This window comes from Daldinia childiae (assembly GCF_008694065.1).
Source record: "Daldinia childiae strain JS-1345 chromosome Unknown Scaffold2, whole genome shotgun sequence".
Lineage (NCBI taxonomy): Eukaryota > Fungi > Ascomycota > Sordariomycetes > Xylariales > Hypoxylaceae > Daldinia > Daldinia childiae.
In genome coordinates this window covers 1,305,105-1,318,375 of record NW_022984643.1, presented here as the reverse complement: position 1 = coordinate 1,318,375, position 13,271 = coordinate 1,305,105, and the positions used below count along the sequence as shown (strand labels likewise).

The following is a 13,271-nucleotide window of genomic DNA, read 5'->3' as shown; positions in this document are numbered from 1 at the left end:
TTAAATACTTCATGTTCTTCTGCATTGCCTTATTAGCTCTTTAACTAACATTACATCTAGCTTCTCATACTTCTTCATGGCGCCCACTACCCCTTCCAAAGGCTCCGAGCCGAAACCCGGGTCGCTTACAACCTCGAGCACTTTCCCTCGTCAATCTCCTTCGCAAGCGAAAGAACCTCGACCCACTCCTCAACGCGCAAATACCACAGAGAATGGTGCTATCCCGCCCGTTACAATTACCCAGGAAACTCCACCAGAAAGGCAGAAAGAGAAGATGGATACATTTGAGTCAGAAACTACTGATGATGTAGTTGAAGCACCCCGCGCTTCGGTGGACATGGACGATATACCGATTGAGTTGATTAGCAAGGCGGACAAGTTGAGTTCAGACGAATCTTGGTCTTGCCTGGACACGACTAATACCTTTACCTCAGCTTTATCGACTCGCTTTCCGCTAAGGTTCACCCCTCACCACCGAATATCGATCATCTGTCTAGGCTATTTCAAGATTTCTATCACGTTGCTGCTTCGCATATCCGAACCCATATAGACAGCCTTGCTACCCGACAAATGCGAGAAACTTCGCCAACCCCGTCGAGTTATTCTAAAAGTTCAGCAGCCAGTTTATTAAGAGCCAAAGCGGCATCCTTTGCCAATAAGGAGAAAGCTAAAGAAACTGTAGTCAAGGGAGAGCAACAGATGCTCACGGCTGAGGAGTTTGCTGATAGAAAGCGAGCTAAGAAAGCGCTGGAGCAGAAGAGGATCCTACTGGAAGAGGCGGTTGAAAGACGGCTTTGCGAAGGGATTTATGACCGCATATACCGGCATCGGACTACCCAAGATGAGGCGCAGGACGACAAGCTTAGATCTAAGACGGCTGCTTTAGCTCTTGTTGGTATTGGGCCTGCAGATTTAGGCGTTGACCTCGGAGAAGTTTCCGAGGACACTCCTGAAGCCCGCATGAAGAAGCAAGAGCAAATTCGAGAATACTTAGACCAAGCCCGGAAAGACTTGATGTTGATGCATGAGAAGAGGTACCCCTTAGGCAAGCTCAATCACCTCAAGGCTGCTCATAAGAGCATCGTTGACACGTTGTCTCACTTCCACCCTTCCTCGTCAGCCGACGAGATTATGCCGATGCTCATCTATACGCTAATAACGATGCCGCCTGAGAAACTCGGTGTAATTAGCGACTCCAATTTCATACAAAGATTCCGATGGGAAGAGAAACTGGAGGGAGAAGCCGCATATTGCTTAACAAACCTCGAGGCCGCAATCACTTTCCTACAAACAGTAGATCTTGCTAGTCTTAGAGCAGATGAGGCGTCGTCGGGCCCCTTAAAATCAGAGAGCCGGCCTGAGATGCAAAGGACGGAGACCTTCCCGCCTGCTTACACGGCAGGCTTATCCGCAACAACATCAACTCCTGACAATACTAAAAGTGCAAAACCTTCGCCGTCATCCGACAGCTTGCGAGCTGCTATCCAACGCCGCAGGTTGAGCGACCTTATTCAAAGTCCAGCCCAGGCTTTTGGGAATGCAAGTGACTCGTTGTTTAACACAGCCGACCAAGGTTTCAAGAACATCGGAACCAGTCTAGGCGATAGCTATAAGTTCTTACTTGGTAAACTTCGAGATAGTTCCGCCAGCGGACGAGAACTAGTTGTCCCGCGAACCCTAGACGAGGCACGGAAGCTCATAGGCACACCGCCTCCAGAAGATGATACTTCTGTCGATGGGAATTCCGCACAGGGACCCGAGGATCCCGAGAGGCCAACGCCTGGAAAGGATGATAAATTATTATCCCTTGTTGGTGGTAAAAAGCCGGCAAGGGATCGAAGCACGGACAGTACAAGGAGTGCTCAGAGTGCAAGCAGCTCTAAAAAGGTACTGTTCGCGGAGGACAATAAGGAGAGAACTCCTACTCCAACCGCAACATCGTCGCCTGCATCTACCAACCCGGCTTTGGTCGAATCGATGCGGAATCTAGGCAATTCTCTGAATCCCATGAACCGTTTCTCAGGAATAAGCATGATGCGCGGGTTTGGACGCGCGGCAACGATTCCCGTGACACCTACGAAGGATAGTACTACTAAGACGACAGACGGAGGAGACTTGGCCACGGTGAGAATCTTACGAATATTCACACGGAGTTATTATACTGACATACTCGCCTAGGCATTTCCAGATATCGCCACGGCGCTGCCGCCGAAAGATATACCAAAAATAGATCCGCCCAAGAAGAAGTTTATGGAACTCCAGAATCCTACTGACCTAAGGATTGGCGATGTCTTAGAGCTACTGCGAGACTACCGTCGGCTAGCTGGTGCTCTTAAGGATATGGATGCTTTCAAGGAATAGGCGACCGGTTCGTTCTTTATATAGACTTTACTGACTACGACTACTAGAAACGTACATACGTGTACGGTTTGTGAGATCCTATCTATAGCGCATTTTGCATGGCTTTGGAGTTTTTTTTTTCTTTCGACGGAACGTCGCAACTAAGATGGAAGGATGGGTTTGGTCTTATATAGAGGAAGGCAATGGGAGTTGTCCGAGAGAGAATCTAAGTGAGACGCTGATGGCAATCCACACACACTTACACTACACTATACCTCACGTCTCAGCTACAAATCATCAAAATAAAATGAAATCAAATAATACACAGACAGGTACATCAAAATAAAACAATGATGGCAATGTGCAACTATTATCTTCGTATTGTATTAATCAAGGGGGGGATGGGATATATAAACTATCAACAGGACCCTGACTTGTTCAACTTGACTTGGCTCGAACTCGAACTCGTAAAGCAAAGCAAAACGCCGACTTTCGAGAAACGGAAACACTTAGGTAGTTAAGTTAGTAGTAGTGAAACGGGCTGGCTGGCTGGCTGGCTGGCTCACAGCACAATATACCACACATACACACATACACATACACACACATCGAAGCCCAATCGATGTGGTGCAGTTCCCTAAAAAGGTAGCCTAGCCTAGCCTAACCTAATCTCTCTCTCTCTCTTTAAGCTTAGACCTCCCAGCATAGCGTAGCATAGCATAGCACAGGTAAGCTCTCATAGCCGCAGCTAGCGAGTCAGCTTTTTTATCCTCCTCCTCATATTTCCCCCTTTCCATGCATGTCTCTCGTCTCCCCTTCTCTGTATTAATTTGCTTTCGTAGCGACATAGATAGCCATTGTCGTCCCTGCGAAGGTTCTTTTTTTTGTAATCCGACCACAATTCCATTATCTCCTTTCTCCTCCCAGGGGGGTAGTCCGCAACATTGAAAAAAGTATAAATGCAGTCTAACGCAGCTGATCGGTTTCGAACCCAGAGCTTTCCCTCTGCTCGCCTTGCTTATTATTAAATACGTATGTATGTTTGTATGTGTGTGTTTGTAATAGCCCTGGCGCTCTTGTATAAGTCAGGCCACGCTCGACTTGCCTCGACTCGACTCGACTGGGGGATTTAGTGATACCCGTTAGCCTTCTTCGTCGGACTAGCCCTGCCATTCGTAATATCCTGGAGCGGCGCCCCCGACCCCGCAGAACCAGGAGCAGCACCGGCGCTATCGCTACCGCGGCGCTCAGGTCTAGAAATCAGCTTCTCCATGAAGCTGATATAATCGAATTGGGCGACGCCGCGGTCCTGCGCCATATCAGGGCCATTGTGGTGAGGCACAATCTCGCAGAGCTTCTCGATAACGTCGTCAGGGACGAGGGAGTGACGCAGGTCCATCTCGGTGACGTACGGTTTACCATCGGCTACCTCGCGGAAGCTCTGGAACACCTGCTCGGCGGTGTTCTGGTCTTCTGTCACGTCTACCATGAATCGGATAAACTGCTCAAATGTGACTCTGTCGCGACCCCGCGACGTCTCCGCGAAGTAGTCGTGCATCTCGTCCTCGCTAAACACCAGACCTAAGGACGCCAGTGCCGCTGAGAACTCTAGCTCCGCCAACGAGTTCGTGTCGTCTCGGTCGAAGTATCGGAACACGGACTCGAACTCCTCTAGCTGGATTGGTGTTAGGTTCGTCATGCTGCGCGCCACCATCTGGTTCTCTAGGAAGGCGAGCTTCTTCTGCACAGACGATTTGATGAGACCTAGTTCGTATAGTAGCTCGTCGTACGTGTAAGTTGTGAAGTCGTTTTCTTCGATGTTAGCTTCCTGACATTTGGCGTCGACGGCTGCGATCTTTTCCAAGTAAGCGTCTAACGGCGGCAGGTTATCGCTTAATTTTCGCACGTGCAGAAGTTGATCTTCCACATCTCCTTCGAGACCCGAGATAGCGATTTGCATTGTATTAAGAGCTAGCGCAAAGTCGTTGGCCTTGTCGGCAAACGATTTACGTAGAGCGTTCTTGATACTGCGGTAATGGTCAGCGAATGGTAACTAACTATGCTTGAATAACTTACTCTCGAATAGTCTCGTTAATTAGTTGGGCGCGCATCATCTCGGCCTCGGTTAGTTTAGCCCATTCCCTATCCGTAGTCTCTAATGACAGCTCCGGAGGAGGCTCATAGGCTCTAAGTCGGTAAGTACCAAGCTTAGTCTTAATGTTTCCTAATAACGTAGCCAGGTCACTCTTCTCGGCAACCCATTCTCTCTTCTTGCCCCTCTTATAAGATGCGAACTCGGTTGCTTGCCTCTTTGCGTCGACGTACGTTCCTTCGAAAGTTGCTTGTTGCCATTGTTCTACTTGCTCCCTGATCTGTCGCAACAACTCTGCCATCCGCTTCTCGTAGGCGCTCTGCATCTCCCATGCTCCTTGCATGTTGTTAACAAACTTCTCTACTCGTCGGCCAGCATTCTCAACCTTCTCCATCTGCGAAAACGCGTGGAACCAGTAGGCGATATACGTCATCAAACTCCTCTCATCAGGCTTAGCAACATCGCAAACATCTTCAACATCTAGCAAATCGGGGATACCGATCTCCTTACTAGCGATATCGAATGCTAGTTGCATATTCCCTCGGTGGTCGGATTTGTCTAAAGCGTCGTAGTCGATAAGATCGGGTCGATGAATATCTAACAGCGCGCAAAAGGCGAGTCCATCGTTCCAACTGGTACTGAAATCCCGAACGTCGACTTCGTCATAACAGGCTGTTTTACGTTGACACCACAAGAGAAGACCCTCCTTGGCTGTCATACCCTCCTCGTTAATATCGCTAATGGTAAATCGCAGAATGAGAGTCCAAATAAGACCTAAAATAATTTTGCGATTTCCGTCGACTACATCTTCTGCACCAATATTGGTCATCTGAATCCCCCTCGACTTAATAAAGTTGAGCGCCGTGTTCGCATTCTCGAACTTTTGTACTCGCAATTTCGGTTTCGCCGCATATCGTCCCAACGATTCACTAGATAAGCATTCGAGCAAGTGTATTAGAAGTACCTACGAATCAAAATCGTCAGTTAAAATACATATATATCAGTCTGGCAGCGGGTATACCTACAGCATCGCTGAGGTCAGTAACGAGATCCTTAACCACTAAACCCCTCGGCAAAATCTTGTTATTCATCCTAACATTCCAGTCATGTTAGTTACTACTACTAACAATCGAGACACAATGTCTCTCATCATAAATAAAAGAAGTATCGAGATTTGCTAGCTAACCATTTTGTAAACGTCTTCTGTTGGACGTTAATCCATTGATGAGCCATCTTGGATGAGGCGAGGCCCCCCGGCCGCTCAGGGGCAGCTTAAGTAGAACGAGCGGGCGCGATACAATTCGAAGTCGTATTTCTGCGATCTTTTTTGCCTTCGACTATTTATCGCTTTCGGAAGAAGTCGAAGACTTAGATACTGGAATACGGCGGGCGTGAATCGCGAATACTTAAATTCGGGCTCCGATCGGTTGGGTAGAATTATTATTCGAAAAGGTCTCCTTTATTGCGGAATCTCGGCTTTGTAGAAATGTTGTAACGGGATACAGGCGCGGCGCAGCGCGGAATCGGGTTGAAATGTTGAAATACTGGTGGCTTAAAAGTCGTGCAACAATTAAGAGGCTGGACAAATAATAGTAAATACAGATTAATTCTGCATAATCATTGTTTCTCTTCTCTTCTCGTGGTGTTGCTAACGTTGCATTGAACTGCCGAGTTGGGAATGCTTTGGTGATTGTGTACATTGTCTACTTTTGTCTACTTCTTCTTGTCTCTTTCAACGTCCATAATTGGTTGCTAAGGGGATCCTCCCCCTTATTCTCCCAGCCCCGCTACGGGGTCTTAATAATTATCGATAAGGAGATAAATACAAGGTCTCGGCCTTAGAGTGACTCCTAAGTTGGAAGTGGATCTATGGGCTGAGGTCCCTCGTAAGATCTATGTACCTCATAATGTACCTATCGCCTGTTGCATTATGTACATCGGATGTATCTACGTATAGGTAGGTAGTAGGTATTACAAAAAGCGGTTGCCCGGGAATAGAGTTTCGCCGCCATTATAGAATCGGCTAATTCCATAGAATTAATTATTTTTTGCTGCATCATCCCAGTAGTTCAAGCTTAAAACTCAATTGAATGTTTTTACTTTTATAATCGTCGTCCGTGATAGCGGTTTGATCATCTTAGACATGGCTTGCAGGTCAAGACTCGCTCCCGCTTTGAACCGGGTAGCAATACCGAGTTTAAGAAGATCCATAGCGGTTATCAACCCGGTCACATCTGCTGTGCGATGTATATCAAGCACGGCCCCGAGGAGGTTCCGAGAATCTAGTGTAAGATGCGCCGGATTCACAACCGATTCCTACCCCGAAATCAAGCGGGATGGCCGTTTTGCTCAGATAACAAATGAGCACGTGGACTATTTTAAGAACCTTCTCGGCAAGGATTCGGCTATCGTCGACGGTGTAACCGGAAATGCTGGGGAAGATGAAATAGAACCATTCAATATGGACTGGATGCGGAAGTACAAGGGTCATTGCAAGTTGGTGCTGAAACCGGGATCTACCGAGGAAGTCAGTAAGATCCTGAAGTATTGTAATGAAAACATGTTGGCTGTTGTCCCTCAAGGAGGTAATACCGGTCTTGTCGGCGGCTCTGTACCTGTATTCGATGAGATCGTCGTCAGCACTAGCCGAATGAACCAGATCCGATTCTTTGATGAAGTGATCGGCGTCCTAGTTGCGGATGCAGGCGTCGTACTAGAAGTAGCCGACCAGTTCCTTGCCGAGAAGGGTTATATCTTCCCCTTAGACCTTGGTGCTAAGGGCTCCTGCCACATCGGCGGCAATGTCTCGACCAACGCTGGCGGACTGCGGTTGTTGCGGTACGGAAGTTTACACGGGACCGTCTTAGGCGTCGAAGCTGTTCTTCCTGACGGGACAATCTTGAATGACTTGAGCAGGTTACGGAAGAACAACACCGGCTACGACCTGAAGCAGCTCTTCATTGGCGCAGAAGGAACCATTGGAATGATTACTGCAGTATCGATACACTGCCCCCAACGATCCAAAGCTGTTAATGTTGCGTTCCTTGGTGTTGAATCTTACGATAAGCTCCTGCAGGCTTTCAGAGAAGCTAAGACGCAGCTTGGTGAAATCTTATCTGCCTTCGAATTGATGGATTCCCAGAGTCAGGATATTTTTCACAAGGTCAAGGGAAACAAGCGACCGCTCGATGGCGAACACCCTTTCTACTGTCTAATAGAGACAAGCGGTTCAAACTCGGAACATGATAGCGAGAAGTTGGAAAGCTTCCTCGAAGATCTCATGACCAAGGAGATTGTCAGCGATGGTGTCATGGCACAAGATGAGACCCAGTTCAGGTCGCTATGGAGCCAAAGAGAAGGTATTACGGAGACCTTAGGGCATTGGGGTGGTGTATACAAATACGACGTGTCTATTCCCATAAAAGAAATGTACCAGCTTGTGGAAGATACTAGGAAGAGGCTAGAAGACGCAGGGCTAAAGGATGGCACCGATGAGTCCCCTGTCGTCGACGTTGTTGGTTACGGTCATATGGGAGATTGCAACTTACACCTAAATATTGCAGTGCGAAGATATGACAAGAAGGTAGAGGAGGCTCTCGAGCCGTTTGTTTACGAGTGGATCAGCAAGAGGAATGGCAGTATCAGTGCCGAGCACGGCTTAGGTATTGCCAAGAAGAAGTACATCGGGTATAGCCGCAATGACACCACGATAGGATTGATGAAGCAAATTAAGAACCTCTACGATCCGGTCAGTATCCCCTCACTAGGATTATTTAATATTTAGGCTATACTAACATAATCTCTAGAATGGCATTATGAACCCTTACAAGTACATTTAGAGATGGATTATACTCTTATAAAACGTTATAGCTTCTTCAACAGATGAATTCAGGTTACTCCAAGGCTAGGTCATTGTATATATGGATTCAAAAGGAGGTTGGAAATGAAAAGGATATCCCGTGAGCAACTTGTAAGGTAAACTAACTGAAATTTTTCTATAGGTAGAGAAAACGCTGGCTCTACATGGAAACTTATACTACCATATAAAAAATATATAAATTCACAAGTACATACACCTACTTCCTTCGGCGTATCCCTTGTGAAAAGCTCAGAATCTTCATGAAATCTCAATATTCAAAGTATGGGTATATATGAGTGGGTATAAGTCTTATCGATAAGCAATACACATTGAATTTGATAAGACGAAAAAAAGAGCTCCTCCAGGAAATTTACTTCGTCCTCGAGTAAATAGATATCATTATCGCCCTCACCAACCTCGCAGTACAAAACTACCCCCCGCGTCAGACTCACTCGCCCTTACATAACCGCCGCGATCCCTTACCTTACCTTACCTTACCTTCTCAAAGCACATACGCACACCGCAAAAATGGCCGACGGCAACATCAATCTCAACGACTTCGACCTCAGCAAGCTGAACGAGAACGACAAGGCCGAGCTGCGCCAGTTTTTCGCGAACGAGGGCCAAAAGGCTCGTATCCAGACCAGTACGTTACGTACCTAGTTTCTCTCTCTCTCTCTCTCTCCCTCCAGAACCCTAACCCTTCAACCTTGCTGTACAAATTATCTACCTACCTACCTACCTACCTAACCTATCCACCCACTCACCTCATCTCACCCCCGCCTCCGCGCAAAAAACCCAGAAATCCGGAATTATCGGTTAAACCACCTAGCTAACACATATCTTCCCTCCCCCCCCCTCCGCAGCCGTTCACTCCCTAACCGACATGTGCTTCCGGAAGTGCATGACGGGCACGGTCCGCAGCGGAAAACTGGACAAGGGCGAGGAGGGCTGCATGGTCAACTGCGCGAACCGCTTCATCGACGTGAGCCAGTTGACTGTCAAACATCTGCAGAACTTGCGCCAAGGTTAGATATTGCGGAAAATCGATGATATGGGATTTTACGATCGACATGCACCGGCCATGAGAGAATACGTTAGGTATGATGAGGAATTGTACGAATAGCTACGGGAATCAAGAGTTGGAGGGCTAGAAGCGCATTGCGTGGAACGAACTATCTCCAATGCGGTATCCGGGGACCGGGTTAAAGGCGCCAGATGGACGTATAAAACGTGTAGCCATAAAATCACCACCACTAATAGATCATTTGAGAAGCAAAAACACATAACTAAACAATCAAATCACTTTAAACAAGTTCAATAATTCGTGTCTGAGAAATCAATTCTTTTCCGTTGATCTCATAAGCCTAGCCATCCATAGGCAACGCAACGCCGGCCTTTATGCATATAGTCCACCCGGACTCGAGAATGTGCATCTAATCAGCACAATCTGCCATGTCATCACTTGCCAAATCATTGCCGAACCACCGCGCGAATCAGGTATCCCCCTCTCGAACCCGCTAATTTAAACAAGGGCGAGCTTGGTAGCCGCAATGTCGAGGGCGTCCACGTCAGCGGTCAGACGGCAGTAAGCCTTCTTGGAGCCATTAGGTCTGTATCACGTAGTTAGTAAAATCGTACCAACCCAAAATACCATGAAGACCAAATTTTGATAGTGGTCGGAAACCTACCGGATAAGAGTGTTGATCTTGACGGTATCGATATCGTAGAGCTTCTTGAGGGACTGCTTGATCTGGGCCTTGTTGGACTTAGGATCGACGATGAAGACGAGGGTATTGTTCTCCTCAATCTTCTTCATGGCGCTCTCGGTGTTGAGCGGGTGGATGATGATCTTGTGCTCATCCAGACGGGGCTCATGGGGAACCGACTTGCGGTGGTACTTGGGCGAGCGCGAGAGCTGGAGGGTCTTAGGGCGGTGGAAAGTCGTCGAGGTGCGAACCTTGCGCTTCTTGTGCGAGTTATCCTGCGCCGACCATTAGCATTACGAGAGCTAGAAATTTTCATTGGGAGTCGATCATCAATCATATTAATATCGACATTGTTATTGTTAACTTACGCCTCGGAGGGCAGCCTTAGCAGCAGCATTGGCTTGCTTCAGACCCTTCGGCGCCTTGGAGGCACCGCCTGTGTAGAGAAAAAACGCATCAGCAATCGCTCTTGAATCAGAACTCGCAAAATCTGCTCTGCTCGACGCATCGGCCGGGAAGAGGCGCGCGGAAGCAGCGCCAATTCCGACGAATAATCATCGTGTGGGAAATTTTGTCGAAGACGACTGGAGACTTTATATTTTATGGTGGTAATAGTGGTGATGATGATGTACCTTTCTTCACAGGAGCCTTGGGACCCATTATGATTGTGCTGGCGGATGTTGGCTGTTAGTATGACTTCGCGATTGTCGTCTCGAGGAGGTTGAAAAAGATCGAGCGAAGTTCGAGTGGTCGAAAATTGGCTGAAGGTAGATTTTGCAAAATTCGCTTAGGGTAATTTTGCGTTGTGGACCCACTGAGAAGTTTCTGGGTAAACTTCTGTAAAACTTCGGGGGATTTCAATTAGTTAGCCAGTGCCAAAAATTCATGCGCTGGCACGTGACATATACGGACTTCCTAAAACTTTATACACTGTGTCTGTCTATTGATTTATACTCTACAATACAGTGCTTTGTAACAACTCGACACTGTCTTTGTACTTTTCCAATACCAGACAACCGGACTCTTCTTTAACACAACCATTAGACTTACTACGATTTATACGACACAACAGAAACTAGGCCACTAACTTGATATTGGCCGGTGTGATGGGGGTAAATAAGAGAGGTCGAGTGAAGAACTTGACTGCAGGGCGGCCTCCAACCGTCTTAAAACCGAAGTCGATATCAAGAAAGGCTACTAGGACATTAATTAATTCTCACCATGTTCTAGAGAAGAAGAAAGTTCAAGCTATCGCTAAAGGCGATATAGCTACGCAGACTACGATTGAAGCAGAGATTGCTGCCCTGGGTGGCCTTGAGAAGTACCAACAAGCCAGCCTTCAGGGCCAACGCCTTGACCGTGGGGGAGACAGCTCCCGTGTGCTTATGGATTGGCTTAAGTCGATGGACTCCAGTCTCGCTTCCCCTGCAGAGACTCGGCTGAAAATGCTTGAGGTCGGTGCTTTAAGCACTACGAATGTATGCTCGAGGAGCGGTGTCTTCGATATGGAAAGGATAGACTTGAACAGTCAAAGCGATGGCATCACACAGCAAGACTTCATGAAAAAGCCGCTACCTAAGGATAACTCGGAACGTTTCGATATCATTAGTCTTTCTTTAGTCTTGAATTTTGTCCCTGATGCTATAGGACGAGGTGAAATGCTTCTCAGAACTTTGGAATTTCTAAAAGAACCTAATACAGACAGCTCATCTCAGCTACGTGATATCTTTCCAAGTCTGTTTATGGTTCTACCAGCACCAGTAAGTTGCATCTCAGTATCAAAGCTGTCTCCTATCTTTTCGGGTCTCGCCGACTTCTAGGTGCGTGGTTATTAGTATCTGCATGTGATACATGCAAGCAATTTCCTTTAGGTTTACTTGCTGATACTATGTACGGACATTGCTAACCAATGCATACGACAGTGCGTCACCAACTCAAGGTATATGAACGAGGCTCATATAGAGTCTATCATGAGAACATTAGGATACGTAAAAGCTCAGAGCAAGACCACTCAGAAACTTGTCTACTACCTTTGGGTCAGGAAGTCGCCGCTCCAATCGCCTCTTACGACGTTCAAGAAATTGGAACTTCGATCTGGCCACTCGAGAAACAACTTTGCCATCGTGATTCGTGGCTCGTCAGGGTGACAGCCGGTTTTTTCAATTAACTCTAAGTGCCGCTCACACCCACAAGGCTCGCAAATGAAACGCATAGCCACCTAATCGATCCGAACATGTCGACAAAACTTGCGATGGTGGGTACCGTCGCCGCGTTAATCTGATAACGCTCTCGTCGCTTATTCTTGGGAAAGGGTTGCAGTCTGCGTGCGCTACCACCTCAGGTTAGTGTCAGTCAGCCGTCTTTCTGCCCTACCCCTTACTTTATTGTCCCTCAATCTGCCCGATGCGTATCCCACTGGGTGCGCTTCTGACAGCTGGGTTAGTAGGGAGGGCACCTTTCTATCTATCTATCGAGATCGCCAGTCAGTGGGCTTGTGTGGTGCTAGGTCTACCCCGCAGTCAATCGTCTATCTACCCGATAGGCTTGGATCGAAATTCAGGTCAGGCGACGTCCGAGCCATTTGTATGGGAACCGACTAAACGGCTTTTGGGGCACTCCGGGCTCCCGTCTAAGGGGAACAGTCGAATATCTGACGATATATTTGTCTGATGATTGGTGATGGAAACGCATATCTCACTCCCGGCAAGGATCAATTGCTATAGTTCACAATATGCAGCAATTCGTTCGGTCGTATGTGATTACCTGAGCTAGTGTGATATCAGGGAATATATTGGCGATCCTACTTGAAACGTATACCACCGTTTCTCCTCTAGTCGCTAGCGTTCTACGCGGCAACTTTACCCGGGGTCTTCGTTGCAACCACGCTTCGTTACTGGGACTATTGTTTATGGGAATGTCATAGCGACGACGATATTAGGCCAGACGAGCGCGTGTCTATTCCTTGGGCATAGATAAGGCTATCTCCCGACTCGCCTTAGTCAGGTCAACTCCAACCAGAGGCAGGTTGTTAAACCAGCAATGGACCAATGCGATTCGAAACGATTATGAATTCAAGGGCGTCTGAGTGCCATTACTTCCTTAGTTACATAATATCGACATCTGCTAGACGCTCAATTGGTTAGTCGGGCTTCTTATTTGTCAAGATGGCGTTCCTGGAATGTGTTCTAGACCCGTAGGTTGGCGACAAGTCCTCGTGGGAGGGAGTAGGCCCTGCGTACGTTGAGGCGGCGTCACTCCAACCGGGAATCTA

The 13,271-nt window shown here is 47.5% G+C and overlaps 6 protein-coding genes across 6 annotated transcripts; 4 read left to right on the top strand and 2 right to left on the bottom strand.

Annotated features, from left to right (window-relative positions):
* Positions 1 to 76: 76 nt before the first annotated feature.
* GL218_01272 (Vacuolar protein sorting-associated protein 9b) lies at positions 77 to 2,361 on the top strand (the record flags this gene model as incomplete). Its single annotated transcript, XM_033577735.1, has 3 exons — positions 77 to 378; positions 435 to 2,124; positions 2,179 to 2,361. 3 exons carry the CDS (start codon positions 77 to 79, stop codon positions 2,359 to 2,361), a joined length of 2,175 nt encoding a protein of 724 aa, XP_033439483.1.
* Positions 2,362 to 3,469: 1,108 nt separating this feature from the next.
* GL218_01271 (Alpha-actinin-like protein 1) lies at positions 3,470 to 5,665 on the bottom strand (the record flags this gene model as incomplete). Its single annotated transcript, XM_033577734.1, has 4 exons — positions 3,470 to 4,367; positions 4,417 to 5,396; positions 5,458 to 5,524; positions 5,619 to 5,665. 4 exons carry the CDS (start codon positions 5,663 to 5,665, stop codon positions 3,470 to 3,472), a joined length of 1,992 nt encoding a protein of 663 aa, XP_033439482.1.
* A 910-nt stretch (positions 5,666 to 6,575) lies between these two features.
* Positions 6,576 to 8,271, top strand: GL218_01270 (uncharacterized protein; the record flags this gene model as incomplete). The annotated part of the gene is made up of 2 exons (XM_033577733.1): positions 6,576 to 8,180; positions 8,239 to 8,271. The coding sequence occupies 2 exons, from the start codon at positions 6,576 to 6,578 to the stop codon at positions 8,269 to 8,271; spliced, it is 1,638 nt and encodes a 545-aa protein (XP_033439481.1).
* Positions 8,272 to 8,819: 548 nt separating this feature from the next.
* On the top strand, positions 8,820 to 9,324 carry GL218_01269 (Mitochondrial import inner membrane translocase subunit TIM8; the record flags this gene model as incomplete). The annotated part of the gene is made up of 2 exons (XM_033577732.1): positions 8,820 to 8,937; positions 9,158 to 9,324. 2 exons carry the CDS (start codon positions 8,820 to 8,822, stop codon positions 9,322 to 9,324), a joined length of 285 nt encoding a protein of 94 aa, XP_033438446.1.
* A 492-nt stretch (positions 9,325 to 9,816) lies between these two features.
* On the bottom strand, positions 9,817 to 10,660 carry GL218_01268 (60S ribosomal protein L25-B; the record flags this gene model as incomplete). The annotated part of the gene is made up of 4 exons (XM_033577731.1): positions 9,817 to 9,904; positions 9,983 to 10,275; positions 10,369 to 10,436; positions 10,633 to 10,660. The coding sequence occupies 4 exons, from the start codon at positions 10,658 to 10,660 to the stop codon at positions 9,817 to 9,819; spliced, it is 477 nt and encodes a 158-aa protein (XP_033438447.1).
* A 446-nt stretch (positions 10,661 to 11,106) lies between these two features.
* On the top strand, positions 11,107 to 12,147 carry GL218_01267 (25S rRNA adenine-N(1) methyltransferase; the record flags this gene model as incomplete). Its single annotated transcript, XM_033577730.1, has 2 exons — positions 11,107 to 11,760; positions 11,923 to 12,147. The coding sequence occupies 2 exons, from the start codon at positions 11,107 to 11,109 to the stop codon at positions 12,145 to 12,147; spliced, it is 879 nt and encodes a 292-aa protein (XP_033438454.1).
* Between the last annotated feature and the right edge of the window lie 1,124 nt (positions 12,148 to 13,271).